At 45.7% G+C, this 18,005-nt stretch overlaps 1 protein-coding gene across 1 annotated transcript in view; it reads right to left on the bottom strand.

The window, feature by feature from the left end:
- Window positions 1–18,005, bottom strand: part of LOC147712439 (uncharacterized) — a 172,997-nt gene that overhangs the window by 132,512 nt on the left and 22,480 nt on the right. Inside the window, exons 2-3 of the mRNA XM_086923112.1 lie at window positions 17,164–17,276; window positions 14,940–15,062 (exon numbers count right to left, since the gene is read on the bottom strand). Coding sequence (XP_086779238.1) covers window positions 14,940–15,062; window positions 17,164–17,276 — 236 coding nt within the window. The remainder of the gene's footprint in view (window positions 1–14,939; window positions 15,063–17,163; window positions 17,277–18,005) is intronic.

Genomic DNA, 18,005 nt, shown 5'->3' with positions numbered 1-18,005 from the left:
AACTGTGGATTTCTGGTCATGCAGGACTGGGACAAAGTCATAAGTTCAGGCCGACCACGATGGAGCACAGGATGGCTACAGGACCCAGTTAGGTACAAGTACTTTCAATCATGGTTTGTGGTGCATTGCGAGGATCTACTTTGAAGATGCGTCATGCAGCGCAAGCAATGCGTCAGTTTTGAGATGTGGCAAGGCTGCAGTACGAGATCTTGCTATGCGCAGTACAGAGTCAGGATGCATCTCTGTGTCGGGGAGCTGTATTGGTTCAGAGGAGCTGCAAAGCTGGGGTGTGGAGTCAGACATAGATGCTGTTGACGAGGGATGCAAGGGCCTGCGCTGAGGATGTCTTGCATAATGGCAGTTCTGAGGCAGCAATGGAATGCGATGCAATGGGGGTATTTGCTGTGCGTCTGAACCATACAGGACCGGTGGCACATAGCAGGGGTTATGCTCAGGGTTGCACCCTGGAGCGAGGAGGTGTGCCAGTTCCAGTGGATCCACAGAGGCTGGCAGAGCACCTTAGGCCCACTTCCAAGGGTCCAGATCTGGAGTGGCACCACTTGGAAGGGTAGAGTCACAGATGGCAGAGTCCAGGTGCAATGTTGTTGTAGCCTTCGGTCCCTGAGGTTCAAGGGAGGAGTCTATTCAACTAGCCCTTGGAGTCACTCCGGCGTTCTGGGTTCAAGAGATGCTGATCCAGTCCTTCTCACACATGCAGGAGGGCAGCAGGCCAGCACTGTAATGCTGCAGCACAGCAAGGCTGCAGTACAGCAGAGTGGCAATCCCTCAGCAGCAATGCAGTCCTTGTTCCTGGCAGAATATTCAGGTGTACTGAAGTGGTGGAGTCAGAGGTCCCTGTATTTATACCCAGTTGTGCCTTTGAAGTGGGAGAAAAGCTTCTACAAGTTTCCTTGTCAAGTCCCCAGGCGTCTTGGGGTATGCAACCCTTTATGTGGAGGCAGGACACAGCAAATCTAAGTGCAAGTGGGTCCATGCCCAACTCTTCCTTCTCATCCTGCCAGTTAAGGCTCATCCAGGCACGGGGAAGTGAGGCGAGAACATGGCAGCCAGCTAGTGTGCAAGTCCCAGGTCATGTCTCCCTCAGTTGCTGAGTTTACCTTTGCCGTGATGTGCCGGTAGTTGCTGGCAGATGGGATTATGTACCTACGGGTTAGATCTTAAACCCTCTTTTCTTTGGGAGCACATTCTCCTGTGTTGTTCTACACACCCGTGGTTGCTGCCCCATCTGCTTTCCGGTACCGGCGGAGCTCCTCCCATGATCCGTGATTCGGAGCAGGGAGGTGCGCCTGTCTGCTGCTTCTTTGCAGTTTCGCTCTTCGTGGAGGAGAGGTGGCGGATCTTACTCCGGGGTTGCTTTGCTCCTTGGGCTGCCTTGTTCCTGGGCGCTGGCTCTGGGTGTTCTTCCTCGGAGGCAGAGAGGAGTAGTTGAAGTGCTGAGGCCCCAGACCAGCGTGGTTCAGCGCGGACAGAGAGGAGAGTCGGCGGTGGGGAGGAAGCGGAGGGTTGGCATTGGTTTTGGATGCTGTCTCTACGGCTTTGTTGTGTTTTTGCTGCTCCGCTCCACTGTTGGACTATTGTGTTACCACTGTTCCCTCTGTGTTGCTGTTTTTCTCCCTTCTGTTTTGTCAGCCAAAACACGCCAAGAATCACGGTAGGAAACCAGGGAGGAAAACAGGGGGAGTGGGTTCTAATTACTCTGCTCTCTTTGTTTTTTGTTTTTTTGGGGGTTTTTCTACCCTTACACTCCGATCTGCTTGAAAATATCTGAATGCCCTGTGAACTGCACCTCTCATTCCTTAAGGCGGCAGGGGCTCTTGCTGAACATCGGCGCCTTTGGCATCAACGTGATTGGCAGTTAAGTTCTAGCCCCTGCTTACCCCCCACACTGATCCAAAGGGGTTCTCACTATCTACAGTTGACCTGGTGGGCAAATGGAGAGCTTTTCAGGAAGTGGAATTCCCAAAACACCCATAAGTCTCAATTCAGAATCACGCTATCTATCCGGAAAAGTCAGCTAAGGTAAAGGAGTCGAGGAATGAAAGTGTCCTCTGTCCTATGGAGCCATCTGGCCAGCTTGAAAATAGTGAGGTTCGGTCTACTGAGAGTGGCCTGAACAAACGAAAGAAGTCAGAGGTGTCTCTCGGTAAGAGCTACAAATTGAGGTCACGCACACTTTTATGTGGGGGACTCATTGCTCAACAGCACGTTCAAGCCTGCCAGGGTGTAGCTGCCCCAGAGGCGATAGCGGTGAATCTCAAGCAAAAGAAGCCGTCCAGTAGAACATGAAAACCTGGGAAATCTATGCCTGTGAAGAGCGAGAACAAAAAAAATTCACTCCCAGTTAAAGTGACTCCTTCCCTTAGATCATACTTTATGGCTAATACTCAAGTCACTGGGAAACCTAGTTCTCAGGCAGAGACGACCCCAGCAATGCTCCGGACGACAGTTGAAAATCAGAACTTACTGGCTGCAATTCCCGTTGCGAATCGTTATACTCTGTTAAGTGAGTCCCCTATGGCTTCTTTGGTAGAAGGTGGCAGTCAGCTCGAATTGGATGAGCCAGATCTCTCATCCCCGATCTCCCCGTCCTCTGTGATACAGAGCACGGATCCACTACACGGGATGTTAAAACAATTATCCATTGAGATCGGAATACGACTTTCGACTTCTGAATCAAATCAAAAGAGGATTCAAAATACCTGTACTAGCTTAGAGGAAAATCTTACAGCATTGCCGCACAGGATGGAGACTCTTGAGAGCAGAGTGGAGGAGCTGGGTTCAGAGGTCAAAGGCAACTCTAATGGGGTACAGAGACTGAAGGATAAAGAGCGTGATCTAAAAGAGAGGTTGGAGAGGTTAGAAAATATCTTGAGACAAAATAATATCAGGCTTCAAGATTTGAAAGAAGGTTTAGAAAGAGATAACTTAAAGGCCTATGTTATTAATCTTTTGAGCAAAGCCTTTCCACAAATTGCTACAGCCAGTGTCTGGGAGTCTGAAATCCAGAGAATACATAGGGATCCATTTAAATTGAATCCAGCCCGGAAAAAGCCTATGAAAGTACTGATCTACATTCAATCTTATCTGTTAAAGGAGCAACTACTGGGGGCTGCCTTAAAACTTAAAATATATCCAGGTCCAAGATGCTACTTTTAGGATTCGGTCCGATATTTCTCGGGTTACAGAGGATAGAAGGTGGGAATCGGGCAAGAGAATGGATGCATTGAGGGACCAGGGAGCCCAGGTATAATTACGATTCCCGGCTTTCTTGAAAGTTGTATGGGCTAACAAAATGTATAATTTCAGATTCCCAGAGGAGGTAGACAACTTTTTGGCACATACTAAACCCAGTTAACCCAAGTTTAAGGACGGTCTATATCGGCACTAGTCTTTACTATAATTCTTCTTGTTACTCATTTCTTTTTCTGTTTTACTGTTCTGTTTTGGAGGCTGGGGGGGCCTCGACCTGAATAGGCAATATTTATTGCCAATGGGTAATCAGGGAGGGTTCACACAGGTGGGTGGAGGGGTTTTGGGGTTTGTGTAGGGGGGTAACAGTATGCACGTTTGTTGGTGGGGAGCATTGGGAGAAGAAGAAAAAAAAAGTGTAACAACAATCTCATGTGACATGATAGCCACTGGTAGCTTTTGTAGTCTTTGTAGTGAGTGGGGACAAGATAGCAATGAAGGATAGACGAAGGCAGGGAAGCATCATCTTGATTTACTAAGCTGGAATGAGAATGGAGTGAGGGTGAAAGGGAGACAGAGCTTGAACATCCAGTTCATAAAAAATAGCTCGGCTACTTTTTTAATGCTGCAAGAAAGCCATCATCTACAATCAGAATGTGAGACATTATTTGGAAAACTAAGATGGGTCGACAAGATTATTGCAACAGATCAGCAATGTGCATCGAAAAGAGTGTCTGTGATAATTAAAAGAAATTCCGGAGTAGAGGTAATCAAGTCCCAAGTGGACGATGGAGGGTGTTGGGTTGTAGTTGCAATTAAGTGCCGGGGGACAAAGTATACAATAGTTAGTTATTATGGGCCTAATGATGATGATGATGCCACTCCCCTGAATAACCTCTGTCTTACACTAGCAGACTATGGTTCAGCTTTGATTTTGGGTGGAGATTTTAACGTACTTCTAAATAATAAACTAGATAGGTCCTCCCTTAGAACTCAGGTAGCAGTGCCGCGTGTTAAAGCCTATCTCCAGGCCATGCTGAAAAATTATAATCTTTTTGATGTATGCAGAAAAAAATGGGTGAGAGGAGGGAATATTCCTTCTACAGTAAGAATAATTCTCACTATTCAAGAATAGATTATATGTTTTTATGGAACATTCTGATCTTGACAAAATCAGTACAATAGAATATTTGCCCATTCACCTTTCTGACCATGGTGTCATACTCCGGAAACTGGAACTTCCCATCGTGGTATCTTTGACGAGGTGGACGTTAAATAGAAGATTTTGTTTGCAGTCCTCAACCCCAGGCCTTCTCAAGATAGAATCTGTTCTCTTTTTCCTGGAGAACTTGGGGTCAACTAGTATACAGGTGGTTTTGAACTCCTTCAAGGCCTGGCTGAGGGGGATACTAAAAGCTGCGGTTGTGGGTTGGGACAGGGCTGAGAGAAAAGAACTAGCCAACCTGGAAAGAGAGATAGCGTGGCAGTCAGATTTAAAGGCGACAGGCTCTTCTGGAACAAATCTAATTAAGAGAGTTGAAGAGCTGCAGTAGAAGAATAGACTGAGGTCTGAGAAGATCCTGCGCCAAAAATAGGAGGCAGGTAAAATGAGAGACTTTGAGCAGGGGGAGAACTGCGGCAAACTTCTTGCAATGAAAAGCAGGGTTGACAGAGTCAACAATTATATCACCAAAATCACAGTGGGCTCTCATGTTGTATAGGGTAAGGGCAGTATAGAACAAGCCTTCATACAATTTTTGCAGGAACTCTATGAAGATCGTCTTCAGGTGGCAGAAGATCATATTTATGGGTGGCTTAGGGATAAACATCTCCCTACACTAGAGGAGGGCAGTCAGGGAATTCTTACGTCAGAACTAACTGGTTCCGAGATCTTAGAGGCTGCGAAAAAGGGGAAAGCAGCAGGCCCCGATGTTATACCGATTGAGGTCTATATGATTTTGAGGGAGGAGATTATCCCGGTTTGGTTAAAACTGTTTAATGGGATTTTAGAAGGTACATCTCCACTGCCTGACTCTTGGGGCGATGCAGTCATCGCACTGATTTTAAAGCCAGGGAAGAACCCTACCCATTGTCAGTCATACTGTCCAATTTCTTTGCTAAATGCTGACTATAATGTCTTTGCTGGAGTTATGAATGCTAGGCTTGGCAAAGTGTTGGGGCCAATAATCCACAAGGATCAAAAGGGTTTTTTGCCAGGACAACAGATGTCCGATTTGACACACACTTTAATTAGGTCGATTGACTTGGCTATGTCACATGGTCTCCCTCTCTCAATCATTACTGTTGATGCAGCCAAGGCTTTTGATCGGGTGAACTGGCACTCCCTGGATAGGGTTCTGAAGGTCTTTGGTTTTGCTGATAGTTTCACGGAGATGTTGAAAGAAATATATAAATCCCCTCGGGCCCAGATTCTGGTTAATGGCAATCTTTCCCCGGTAGTTGAAATAGGGCGTGGAACCAGGCAGGGCCTTACCGCTTTCCCCCATTTTATTTGACTTATAAATAGAGCCGCTAGCTCAGAGCATAAGGTCGAATCAGAAGATTGCCCCTTTCAAAATAAACGGGTTGGTATGAAAGTTAGCACTGTATGCTGACGATCTGATTCTTCTATCATCCAATGTTAGCACTACACCTTCAGAGCTTGAAGCTGAAACCCAAACTTATGGAAGCCTGTCAGGTCATGAGATAAACAATGAGAAAACCAAGATTATGGCCTGGAACATAACCAACCAGACCCATTGCCCTCTGCTGTATGCTGTAGTGGGAGGAAATAACGTGACAAAAACACTAACAGACCAATGGATGAATAGGACTGCCCGAAAGCCCCTATAATAAGTAATTATATTATACATATTATTTTAATAAGATCTAAAAGTCTTCTCTAACTCTTGCACTGAAAATGGCCATTTATTCAGTGCGCACCGCAGCATTTTTGTGTAGCGTTCACGACTAAATATTTGGTGTTCGGTGGCGCTATAGGTAACTGGTGCTACTGTTGACCAGCTCATTTTTACGATGTTTAACGATTGAAAGGTAGAGTCAACTGCTCTGGGCTTTAAACCAGTGACCTGCAGGCTGCACTGTTATCAAAGCACCAACTGCAGAAATGAGTATCCTTTACCCAAGTATGTCTGTCCACAAGATCTGTCAGTATTAATTTGTAGTGCTCTAACTGCCACCCTCTCCAGCCATTCACATTAAATTAAATAGGTCGCACCTTTGGAACCTTATAAGTGTTTAGCCATGCAACACTTGTTGTTGCACTAAGGATATTGTGCTGCAAAACTAGACACTTAAAGGGTTCCATAGGCAAGACCTATTGGCTATGCCAAAGCTTGTTTTGAACTGTTTGTACTTATTATTGTTAAGATCTTCTGACTATGAAGCAGATGACAAATTACGTGGCAAACATGGTAAATCCACAATTATGCGAAAATCACAGCAGCTGCAGAATTGCAGAATTCCAGTGGCCCTGCATATTGGGCACACTCAATATATGCATTCATTTTACACATTTGTAACAGGGTCGTGGTGGGAGGCCTTGAGGACTGGTGCACCCCTGACCCCGACTCCCCTCCTTCCCCGCAGACTGACTCTTCGAGGACAGAATGGGAAAGCCGTTCGGAACAGGACGGTGAAAGCGACCAAGGCCCCTTTAACTGGGCGTACGATGACCTAGACGAGACTCCACCCCCGGCTGTCGTCGGAGGCTCCGGACTGGTGAAAGGGCAGGAAATCCTGTATGCGGCGTGTGAATCACCCTGGAGGTCGGAAAAAGCGTAGGAAAGGGACAGACGGAGAAGCGAGGAGAAAACTAAGAGGACAAGAGACTTGAGAGCGGAGGGGAGCCAGGAGGCCAACGACCCCGTGAATCGCCGTGCCACACTCCCGAGGGAGGAGTGTGGCTTTCTCAGGTACGGCGGCGTTGGGCAACCTGGGTGGGGAGAAAGAGCGCCCCTTTGTAACTATTGTAGATTCCCCTGTGTGAGCCTTTCCCGTGTTCTTTCCTATGCCCTCCAACCCTCCTTTCCTATCCCACGCTCCTCACGACTCTCCTCCTCCTTCCTGAGCACGTGCACGTTAGTACTGTACAAACCACGGGTGCTCCCTCACAACCACTCGGTCCTAAGTCGGGCAAGCCGGTTTCAGGCAACAATCTAACAGCTTCCCTCTGTTGGTCTCCTTTTTTTCCTTGGGGTCTAGAGACAGCGTACCGGAAAAGCGGAGAAGACATCTATCCAGGGCTACCTCGGCCAAGAGACTCCGCCACCACGGACCAGCTGGAGTTTGCCTGAGAGAGACTCACTTTTCGAACCCGGCGTACTTGGAAAATAAAACCTAGTTTGAAGAAGTATTCTGGTCTCCCGCCTGTTACTGCTCCGGCGCCTGTTTCCTCCTCCCCTCCCACGCCCACAACATTGCAGCTCTGGGTTGCAAACCTCAGAACAGTAACAGAGTTAAGATACAAAAAAATTGCAGCAGTGCGCTATACAAATCCCAGCAGAAACGGCGTTACCAAAAATACCTTAGTGAATATACGGTTATCCAAAACAGATTCATGAAAATAGCATAGTGTAAAATATATTATAATGAAATTACACACAAAGGGTTTAGAACTACTCGCAATATCTTCCTGGATTGTAATTTGAAATATTAAAGTACCTACTTTTAAACCTTCACTCTCAGCAAAGTCAAAGGGCAATATTAATGTGGCCTTGTGTGGTGCATGTAAACAAATGAGCAATTACTTAGTTTTCCCAGCTTGACCGTTGAGTGAGTTTAAAGTGTGTGGGGTTGACTGACAAATAGAAACCTCAGTTTCCTCGTGAAATGTCGTACAAGCAAAGTTGTATTTCTGCAAAATGTCAAACAATTCTTAAATACATTTATGAATGAGCATCTGGGTTATGCAACTACAAAAACAAGCATTTGCAATGCAATGGGTCTCGCATTAGGAAAGTGTGAGCTATTGGTATTGTAAATGACATTTTTTTTAATATGTGTTGGCTTTGAAAATATATAAATTAATAGCATTGTTATTCACAAAGCCAATAGCTTACAATTTCCTAATGCGAGTCCTATTGGCTATGGCAATGCTTGTTGGTAGCAAGCAAGGACAGTGCTTTTGTGGTGCTGAGTGATGCTGTTGTGGTGCTGAGTGATGATTTGGTTGGGCTGACTGATTTGGTTGGGCTGAGTGATGTGGTAGTGTCCCAGAGTGATGTGGTGGTGTCCCAGAGTGATGTGGTGGTGTCCCAGAGTGATGTGGTGGTGTCCCTGAGTGATGTGGGGGTGTTCCTGAGAGATGTTGTGGTGTTCCTGAGTGATGTGGTGGTGACCCTGAGTGATGCCCCTGAGTGATGTGGTGGTGTCCCAGAGTGATGTGGTGGTGTCCCAGAGTGATGTGGTGGTGTCCTATAGTGATGTGGTGGTGTCCTAGAGTGATATGATGGTGTCCCTGAGTGATGTGGTGGTGTTGTGAGGCGTGCAGCAGTGTGAGGTGTGCAGCAGTGTGAGGAGTGCAGCAGTGTGTGGCATGCAGCAGTGTGTGGCGTGCAGCAGTGTGTGGCGTGCAGCAGTGTGAGTAATGCAGCAGTGTGCAGCGTGCACAATCTGATGCGTGCAGCAGTGTGAGGCGAGCAGCAGTGTGAGTTTTGCGGTAGTGTGCAGCATGCAGCAGTGTGAGTAATGCAGCAGTGTGCAGCATGCGGTAGTGTGAGGCATGCAGCAGTGTGAGGCGTGCACCAGTGTGAGGCGTGCAGCAGTGTGAGGCGTGCAGCACTGTGAGTAATGCTGCAGTGTGATGGTGGCCGCAGTGTGAGGCATACAGCAGTGTGAGGCGTGCAGCAGTGTGAGGCGTGCAGCAGTGTGAGGCGTGCAGCAGTGTGAGGCAGCTGTGTGCAGCATGCAGCAGTGTGAGTAATGCAGCAGTGTGCCGTGTGCAGCAGTGTGAGGCGTGCAGCAGTGTGAGGTGTGCAGCAGTGTGTGGCATGCAGCAGTGTGTGGCGTGCAGTAGTGTGAGTAATGCAGCAGTGTGCAGCGTGCAGCAATGTGAAGCATGCAGCAGTGTGAGGCATGTGGCAGTGTGAGTCTTGCGGTAGTGTGCAGCATACAGCAGTGTGAGTAATGCAGCAGTGTGCAGCATGCAGCAGTGTGAGGCGTGCAGCAGTGTGAGGCGTGCAGCAGTGTGAGTAATGCATCAGTGTGATGCGTGCTGCAGTGTGAGGCGTGCAGCAGTGTGAGATGTGCAGCAGTGTGAGGTGTGCAGCAGTGTGTGGCGTGCAGCAGTGTGTGGCGTGCAGTAGTGTGAGTAATGCAGCAGTGTGCAGCGTGCAGCAATGTGATGCATGCAGCAGTGTGAGGCATGTGGCAGTGTGAGTCTTGCGGTAGTGTGCAGCATACAGCAGTGTGAGTAATGCAGCAGTGTGCAGCATGCAGCAGTGTGAGGCATGCAGCAGTGTGAGGCGTGCAGCAGTGTGAGGCGTGCAGCAGTGTGAGTAATGCAGCAGTGTGATGCGTGCTGCAGTGTGAGGCGTGCAGCAGTGTGAGACATGCAGCAGTGTGAGGCGGGCAGCAGTGTGAGGCGTGCAGCAGTGTGAGGCATGCAGCAGTGTGCAGCATGCAGCAGTGTGAGTAATGCAGCAGTGTGCCGCGTGCAGCAGTGTGAGGCATGCAGCAGTGTAAGGCATGCAGCAGTGTGCAGCGTGCAGCAGAGTGTGGCGTGCAGCAGTGTGGAGGGCAGCAGTGTGCAGCATGCAGCAGTGCAGCAGTGTGCAGCATGCAGCAGTGTGAGTAATGCAGCAGTATGAGGCATGCAGCAGTGTGAGGCGTGCAGCAGTGTGAGGCATGCATCAGTGTGAGGCATACACCAGTGTGTGGCGTGCAGCAGTGTGTGGCGTGCAGCAGTGTGAGGAGTGAAGCAGTGTGAGGAGTGCAGCAGTGTGAGGCGTGCAGCAATGTGAGGCGTGCAGCAGTGTGTGGTGTGCATGGTGTGCAGCAGTTTGAGGCATACAGCAGTGTGTGGCATGCAGCGTGTGTGGCGTGCAGCAATGTGAGGCGTGTAGCGGTGTGTGGCGTGTAGCAGTGTGTGGCGTGCTGCAGTGTGTGGTGTGCAGCTGTGTGAGGTGTGCAGCAGTGTGTGGCATGCAGCAGTGTGTGGTGTGGTCTGTGTGCAAGGGAGCCAGTGTGTGTGGTCTGTGTGAAAGGGGGGGCAGTGTGAGTGGTCTGTTGTGAGGGGGTGTAAGCATGTAAAGACAGCCAGAGGCGAGACTGGATAAACATGCTATTTGTAGAGAAAGTGTTTTTGTTTTGCATACAAAATATAAGAAGGAAATGATTGGTGGAGGTAGATACCAGTGGGAGGCGAAAACAGGGCTTTGGAAAAGGAAAGGTGCAGCTTATGACAGAGAGAAAGAAAGAGGATAAAAGGACCGCGCGGATCAAGAGGAAGAGAGATAGGAATAGACAGGGTGAAAGGATGAGGAATGTTAGAAACAGGAGAAGCAATGGGTACATAAAATGAAAAAACTGTAAGGTGATAATTGGAACAAACTGCCAGTCAATGGTACAAAATACTACCTTTTAGCCAAATACAAACAATCATTTGCAATGATGAAAGTGTAGCGCATGCCTGGGGGTGGGACAGCAATGAGGAGCAAGCTGCAACTCTGGCTACAAAAAGGAACAGAAGGGGTGGGGCCGCTAAAGTTATAGTGTGCTGTGCTTGTAAAACATAAATACATACAGTAAAAGGAGAAAGTTGGAAGGAAAATAAAGGCCTGTGAAGGAAATGAGGAGCTAGCTGCCACACTGCCTAAGAAAAAAAAATACAGAAGGGACGCGGGCGCTAAAGTTAAAGCGTGCTGCGCTTGTAAAAAATAAATAAATAGCTCATTATAAAGAGCAAGGTGCAAGGAAAATAAAAGTGCCAGTCTCTAATACATCATGCATCGCAGTGCTGCGCATGCGCTGCCCAGGCTCAACCTAAACAGAACTCTGGTGGACACTCCTGAAGTAAATAGGTTTTTGAAGATCTACTGAACCAATATTAAGTAAATTCCACTCCATTTCAGTCACACTGACAAGCCTTTAAATTTAGTTGGTATTTTTGTTATCAGTAGATGTTCCTTTGTTTCCCTTAGATCAAACTACAATCCATCAGAAAAGCCCCAAAATCGGAATTATGCTTACTGATTTGATTTTATTTTATCTTGTTTGCTCCTTTTAAGTTGTCTCCATGTCCTGAGCCTAAAAGCTGCACTTTGTGGTATTTGTTTTGCACATTATAAGTAGGTAAGCTAAATTAAACTGCGTGTAAAACTATGATCATACCCAGTGGGGTTTTAACCTCATAGCATTTGCCTTAAGCAAATCATGTGATAAATAGTGTTTACTCCAAGTTTGTACACCTGCGGTTGTGTTCTGTCCACCATCTCGAGGTTCAAACCTTGGAATGTGTTGCATACCCGATAATACCATGACCGGCACTGCTATTTACTGGGTGCGTAATTGCCACCTGGCTTTGGTCAAAAATTAAAATGAGGCCCAAAGGATACATAGCATACACTGATGCAATAACCACATCTAAGCAACCACCTCCTCGCATCTGTTACCACATTAGTCACTTTGTTCTCAGACCCTTTTAAGTAAGAGTAATGCGTGTACTTGCTTTATTTTGTCTTTTTTTTTAATGAAAGCCCTGCACAGAAGGTGCATATGATAGATAATGTACTCCTATCCTGCAAGATTTTACGTCATGTACATTTCCCGGGTTGTTAAATAACTGGCATAAATAAACCCCAACATCCAAATGCTACACCTAAAACCATTTCCTACTGGCCAAAATAAACTTTACATAATTACCTTGAATTCTGGCAAGAGGTTAGTTGGCTATTATTTCCAGGAAAGACAGGATAATAGGACTCATTTGTGCGCGAGGCCTCTACAAACAGTTGGAATACTTAAACGAAGGAAGCGCGTGACCAACTCTCTGTGTGAGGTGCATGAGAACCCTGTAATCGCGTGCGGTCTGTTAGTCACACGTTAGGCGTGGGTGTTAAGCCAACAGTTGGTGAAGAGAAGCTGCTCTGGTTTATGAGCCATAAGGAGAGATTTCTTACTGTCCCTGTACGTCCCAGTTTAATAGGGCTCCCTGGGTTGCGAGGCGAAAGCTGATGGTGACACATAACTGGGAAAAGACGGGTTTCCCTTGGGACTGCTATAACCCTTGTCTTTTTGGTTTTCCTCTTGTGTTCAGAAGCTTGTGGGGAATGCTGTGTTTGTTTGTTTTACAGCTTGTTTCCATTCCTGGAAACCAAAACGTGTTAGGAAGTAACTACCACACTCAGCCTTGGCACTTGAGTTTACAACGCCACCACAAGTCTTCACGGCTAGATGCTGTTTGGGAGCTGTGAGGGGAAATAGGAGAGGGGGAGTGATAGGGACGAAAGCACTAGCGGCCGCATGCTGGCAAATGGTGACTTGCAGAGCGCGTGAATGGGAAGAGCGGCTGTGGGAGGTGGGAGGGGAAGTAGGAGAGGGGTGGTGTGCGATGTGCACGCGGGGGCGGGGGAGCGCCAGCCTTTGAAGTCTGGTGCGAGGCACATGGTGTGTGACGTGGCTGGCCTCGTGCACGCACCTGTCTCACATTAACTGTGTCTAATCTGCCGTTTTGGTAGACTGTTCTTTTGCCCTTACTATAATCTCGCCAGCAATGCGCAAGCGCATTGGCAGGCGAGACCTAAAAATGGGGTTTGGATGTTTGTGAAAACTAAACTAAGCCTTCATTCATTAGAGCTTTCTAAGTCAAACTGCAACATCAACTACTATTGCTAAAGAATTAAAGCGTGTTACCATGGCTGGTGGTAAGAGGCACACTAAAAGGCTTCTATTGAATGAAAACTGGTATTTTTGAGTAATACACTCCATATGTCCTCCAAGCTGCAAACAGCTATCTGCAGCAGAAACAATAGCCATTGAGCTACTTTACCCGCTTTTAAGCAATGGAGCTGATCCTTTTGAGGTCTTAAAATGCTTCTAAAAAAACAAAGCATATTTCTGACCCCATTAGCGGCCTTGGGCTTGGGCGAGCTGGGCCTAGGCCCGAGGTGTCTATTTTGCTGAGAGGGGGCAGAAGTGAACAGCCTGATTTAATGTCTAGGCATGGATACCCTTTGGGGTGATTAGCATGCTCTACAGATGCTGATTGGTTGATGCAAACAGCAGCTCTTCCATCCCACTTGGTCTCAACTGGGTCCCGTTAAAGACTTTGCAATCACCTCTTAGTGCACTTCCGAATAATTGTTAGCTCCCCATCAACCCCCTTCCCTCCTCCCATCTTCCTCACAACTCCTGCTGTCAAACCACTACGGCCCCACCCCAACAACAAACACCAAATGTTCTTTCTACCAAGGGCGCGGTCCCTATCAATCCGATTTAGTGCCTGCCCTGTCTGCACCTCACTATTGAAGAGACGGTTTTGCATGGGTGAACATAAACTAAACAGATAAGTATAATGTACCTAGTGTAAGCGTCTAATGTTCACAGGTCTGATTCGAGTGCCATGAGTCAGGGTACCGTGACGTGTATTTAACAAGGACCCCCTGAAAGTGTGGATACGATGGTTCCTAGGTCAGGGAAAACAAAGCTTTCGACAAAAACAACCTAGGCAACTAATGTTTTAAGACATACAACAATATAATATAAGGACAATTGGCTACAGCTTATTGCAAAAATACTTATTTTATTATTGGTTTTAAACATTTAGGAAAATCAATGACACAAATGCAATTAAAAACGACAAATGGGCAAAATTAGAATCATATATCATACAATGTCAATAGAAATCATACATTCAGAACATTTTATATGAACAAAGGTTAAAAAGATAAAAAATCTAAGTGGCAGAATGGGTCTCTACGCGCGTTTTGGCGAACCAGCGCCTTCTTCTGGAGTAGCCACACAAACTGAACAATAGTGACAGTACAGCAAAAGTTGATAACGTTTCAATTTGTTGCCCAAATATTCCCTTTGTTGATTGAATGTTACAGGCGCTGATTAGATGAAGCCTATCGGTATAATTCCCGCCAACCGGAGACTTATAGCAAGCTGGTTCTATAGACTTGGTCAATTGAGTCTTCTTTTTTATATTCGAAAGTCCATATATCAGATTACCTTAGGACATATATTGTTACTGCAGGATTAAGGAACGTTCTCCAAGGATCATGGGTAGTAAATATGAGGCGATTGTTTTAAAAGATCTCCCTGCCCGAAAATATTCGGCAGAGCTCCGTTTGTCGATTGTTTTAAAAGATCTCCCTGCCAGAAGATATTCGGCAGAGCTCCATATGTCCGGCGGCGGGACGTCAGGGAAAGCGACTCGAACGTAGGCTTGATGATTATACCGATAGGCTTCATCTAATCAGCGCCTGTAACATTCAATCAACAAAGGGAATATTTGGGCAACAAATTGAAACGTTATCAACTTTTGCTGTATGATTTCTATTGACATTGTATGATATATGATTCTAATTTTGTCCATTTGTCGTTTTTAATTGCATTTGTGTCATTGATGTTCTTAAATGTTTAAAACCAATAATAAAATAAGTATTTTTGCAATAAGCTGTAGCCAATTGTCCTTATATTATATTGTTGTATGTCTTAAAACATTAGTTGCCTATGAGTCAGGGTACCACCAGCTTTCAACCTACCTGCGTTCATAGATGTTGGTCTCCAGATCGAGAGGTCTCCACCAGCGTCGCTTCCCTCGTCATCCCAAATGGGTTCGAAGTTAGTTGTGAACTTGGTCAATAATGGTTTGATGCTACAATCCGCTAGAAGAAAATACAAGAGAAGATGGGAAACAATTATTTGGCTATTCCGGGGGCGACCTGGTGGGGGCTAGTTAAGATGCACTGTTTGCAGTAAACGGTGGAGCAGCAGAGGTCCAGTTGCAGGGCCCCTTTTAGTCGCAAAATAAACAAGGGCAATTCACTTTCACTATTGGAATAGAAATATTTCCCAAATCTGATTGGTTATTTAATTTTAATTTTATAATGACAACGAAAGCCATGACATTTGCGATTTCCAAAACCTAACAAGAATTTTAAAACCCTATTGAACGGGTTCTTAATTATGCCGTAAAGGGTGATAAATTGTGAATTTGCCCAATTCCTCTCTTAATTGAAATAATTTGGAGGACACGCCATGGCATTTTTTGGGGGTACCTAAAGACCACAAAGCGCTCATTGTTTAGTAAAGTAAGATTCTTTGGAAACGTATTATTAATCAGGACAAATTAATAAGAACATTAGAATTGGAAATACATCTTTGGAGTTTTAAAACTATTGTTTTCCTGTTGAGAAATGATTGTCCACAATTATGTATGACTCCATACCAACAGGAGATTTCCCTAGTGTGGTGTTTGTACCTGAGTTTCAATGCAGTGGTTTATGGAGCATCAAGAGGAGGCACGTGAAATGGAAGCCCACTGTCCCCGTAACTACTGTGACCATCTCCAGGAAACAGTTTGAGACTATCCTTAAGGTGAACTTGTCTCCAAATCTCTCATACACATACATAGCAAAATACTATGAAACAACAATACAAAGTCGATGGAATCTTAACTGTACGAGAAGGAGGCCCACATGAAGAAAGGGCAACAGTGCCATACTATTGTTAAGAGGCGATAAAAAATGCTGGTACAGAAATGGAAGTAATCATGGGTTACACTGCACCCTGGTCCAATTGAAACTACTACTGATTTGATGTCAACACAAATCAAGAGCGTAATATCTCTGTTTCTTGCAAAAGTTACCTCTAATCAACACAGTGTCATAGAAATATATTGTGGATTAGCACAAGGATGCATGCTGCAAAATCTCAAGGTGTCGTCTGTTTGGTGAGAATTGTTTGTGCTGTGCATGTTTTGACCCTCTGGATGTCGAACTAGGCTTTATTTTTCTTATCCTAAGCGAAGGGCCACACATCCCAAAATGCAGAGGATAACTCAAGACAGTAGGAGTTACTCAAATATGTCTAGAGACATCTTAATAGTTGTGCATTCACATCTATGTGTGATGTGCCGTCACGTTGGATGGGTGGATGGAGTGGATACACCTTGCTTTATTGTTACTGTACTGATGGTCGATGTGGCCCAGGGCCCAAGTGGCATGCTTCCCTTTTAACAGGATGACATACCAACGTGGTGAACGAACAGCATTGATGCGTGCTGGAAATTATTGCTAGAGAACCCTTATGAAATATCCAAAGTGTCTGTGCACATCGTAGGAAGAGCTAAGCTTTCCCCATACAAAGCTTGTTGTGTGTGCAGCATTCACAGCGCACAGAATCAACACGAGTAGTGTATCAATAGCGTGCAGGATGGTGCACTTGCACCTTTGGTAAATGTCGTGCAACTCTGTCCATCTGTAAACCACACACCTTCTGGCCAGCTTCTTCTTCTTTCCCTCAAATGCCTCTTCTCGCCTCACTTGTGCTAGGAGTACTCCTATGATTTTACCTACCATTTTAGATTAGAATTGATTCTTTCTTTTTGTCAAAAGCATTTCACTGGTTACTTGTTTTAATCTCAATACTTTGCTCACTTCATGATTTACCCATATTTACTATGATGTCTGCTGGAGCGTGTGGAGCATTAACAAGAACCTTTTGCGCCTTTTTGCTAATATCAGCACCTAAAAAAAATTGAAGATGCTAAAGCACCGCTGTGCGGCCAATTCTATATTCAAGGATAACTTTAGGAAACCTTTCAGTGGTTTCTGATTGCATTGATCCAGTTGACATATTATTGAAGTTAGCTATGGGGCCCGGAAGATGCCCTGGGATTCTGCACACATAATCTAGCTAAAATTTCGCAGAGCTAACCTTAGTGAGCGAGGAAAACGCATTACTATTAATCAGCTAATAACTTACCGTCCTTATCTTTCTCATCATTCCTGTGAGACGAGTGTGCAGTCACAGAGCACAGAATCAACACGAAAATTGGAGCAAAGCCGCCCATACCGCCAAGGGAAAGCATTGATTTGCTGAGGGGAAAAAAGATACAATGATTCAGTCGATTTGTTCCCAAAGATGTTTGAGATGTCCTCAGTGATGTCACTGACAATGTCATGAATGATGTAATATGCGACGACATCAGAAGTGCATTGCGGGTGCCCGAGTTATAGTTAGCTGAACTAACTATAACAGCGGAATTTCTCTGGTTTTGTACGAGTGAAATGCCCAACTATTATGCCCCTGAAACCTATGGTTTTTTCTGTGAATTTCTAAGGTTTTTTAAATGCTAATTTCTAACTATAACGTGCTTGAAACATATGTTTTTTTCAGTGAATTGCAATGGTTTTTTAAATGCTAATTTCTAAGTTAGACGTCCCTTAAACCTATGGTTTTTTCAGTGAATTTCAAAGGTTTTTTAAATGCTAATCTCTACCTATAATATAGCATTCACATTTACAGAGTGGTGGTGAGAGTGGCCTTAATACGCATTTTAGCAATCCCACTGTGTGGGATTTAGCAGAAGTAGCAGGAGGGATAGTTAGCCCCCAAAGTCAACCTTGGTGGCCAACTACCCCTTTTATTACCTCCAGTAAGTCCCACACAGCAGGATTGCTAACTTGTTATATCAGCCCCTCCCCTTCCCTGCAGCACGCTGCAAACGCGCCCCTTGGCTCGTTCTAAGTTGGGAGATTAAGTCCCCTTGAATCCTGAGGGTCCCTGGGGTCCAACTAGTCCACCAGGTACCTCCATTATGCTCC

This window comes from Lissotriton vulgaris, chromosome 5, assembly GCF_964263255.1.
Source record: "Lissotriton vulgaris chromosome 5, aLisVul1.2, whole genome shotgun sequence".
NCBI lineage: Eukaryota > Metazoa > Chordata > Amphibia > Caudata > Salamandridae > Lissotriton > Lissotriton vulgaris.
The sequence above is the reverse complement of the archived record's forward strand: the minus strand, read 5'-3'. Positions and strand labels throughout refer to the sequence as shown.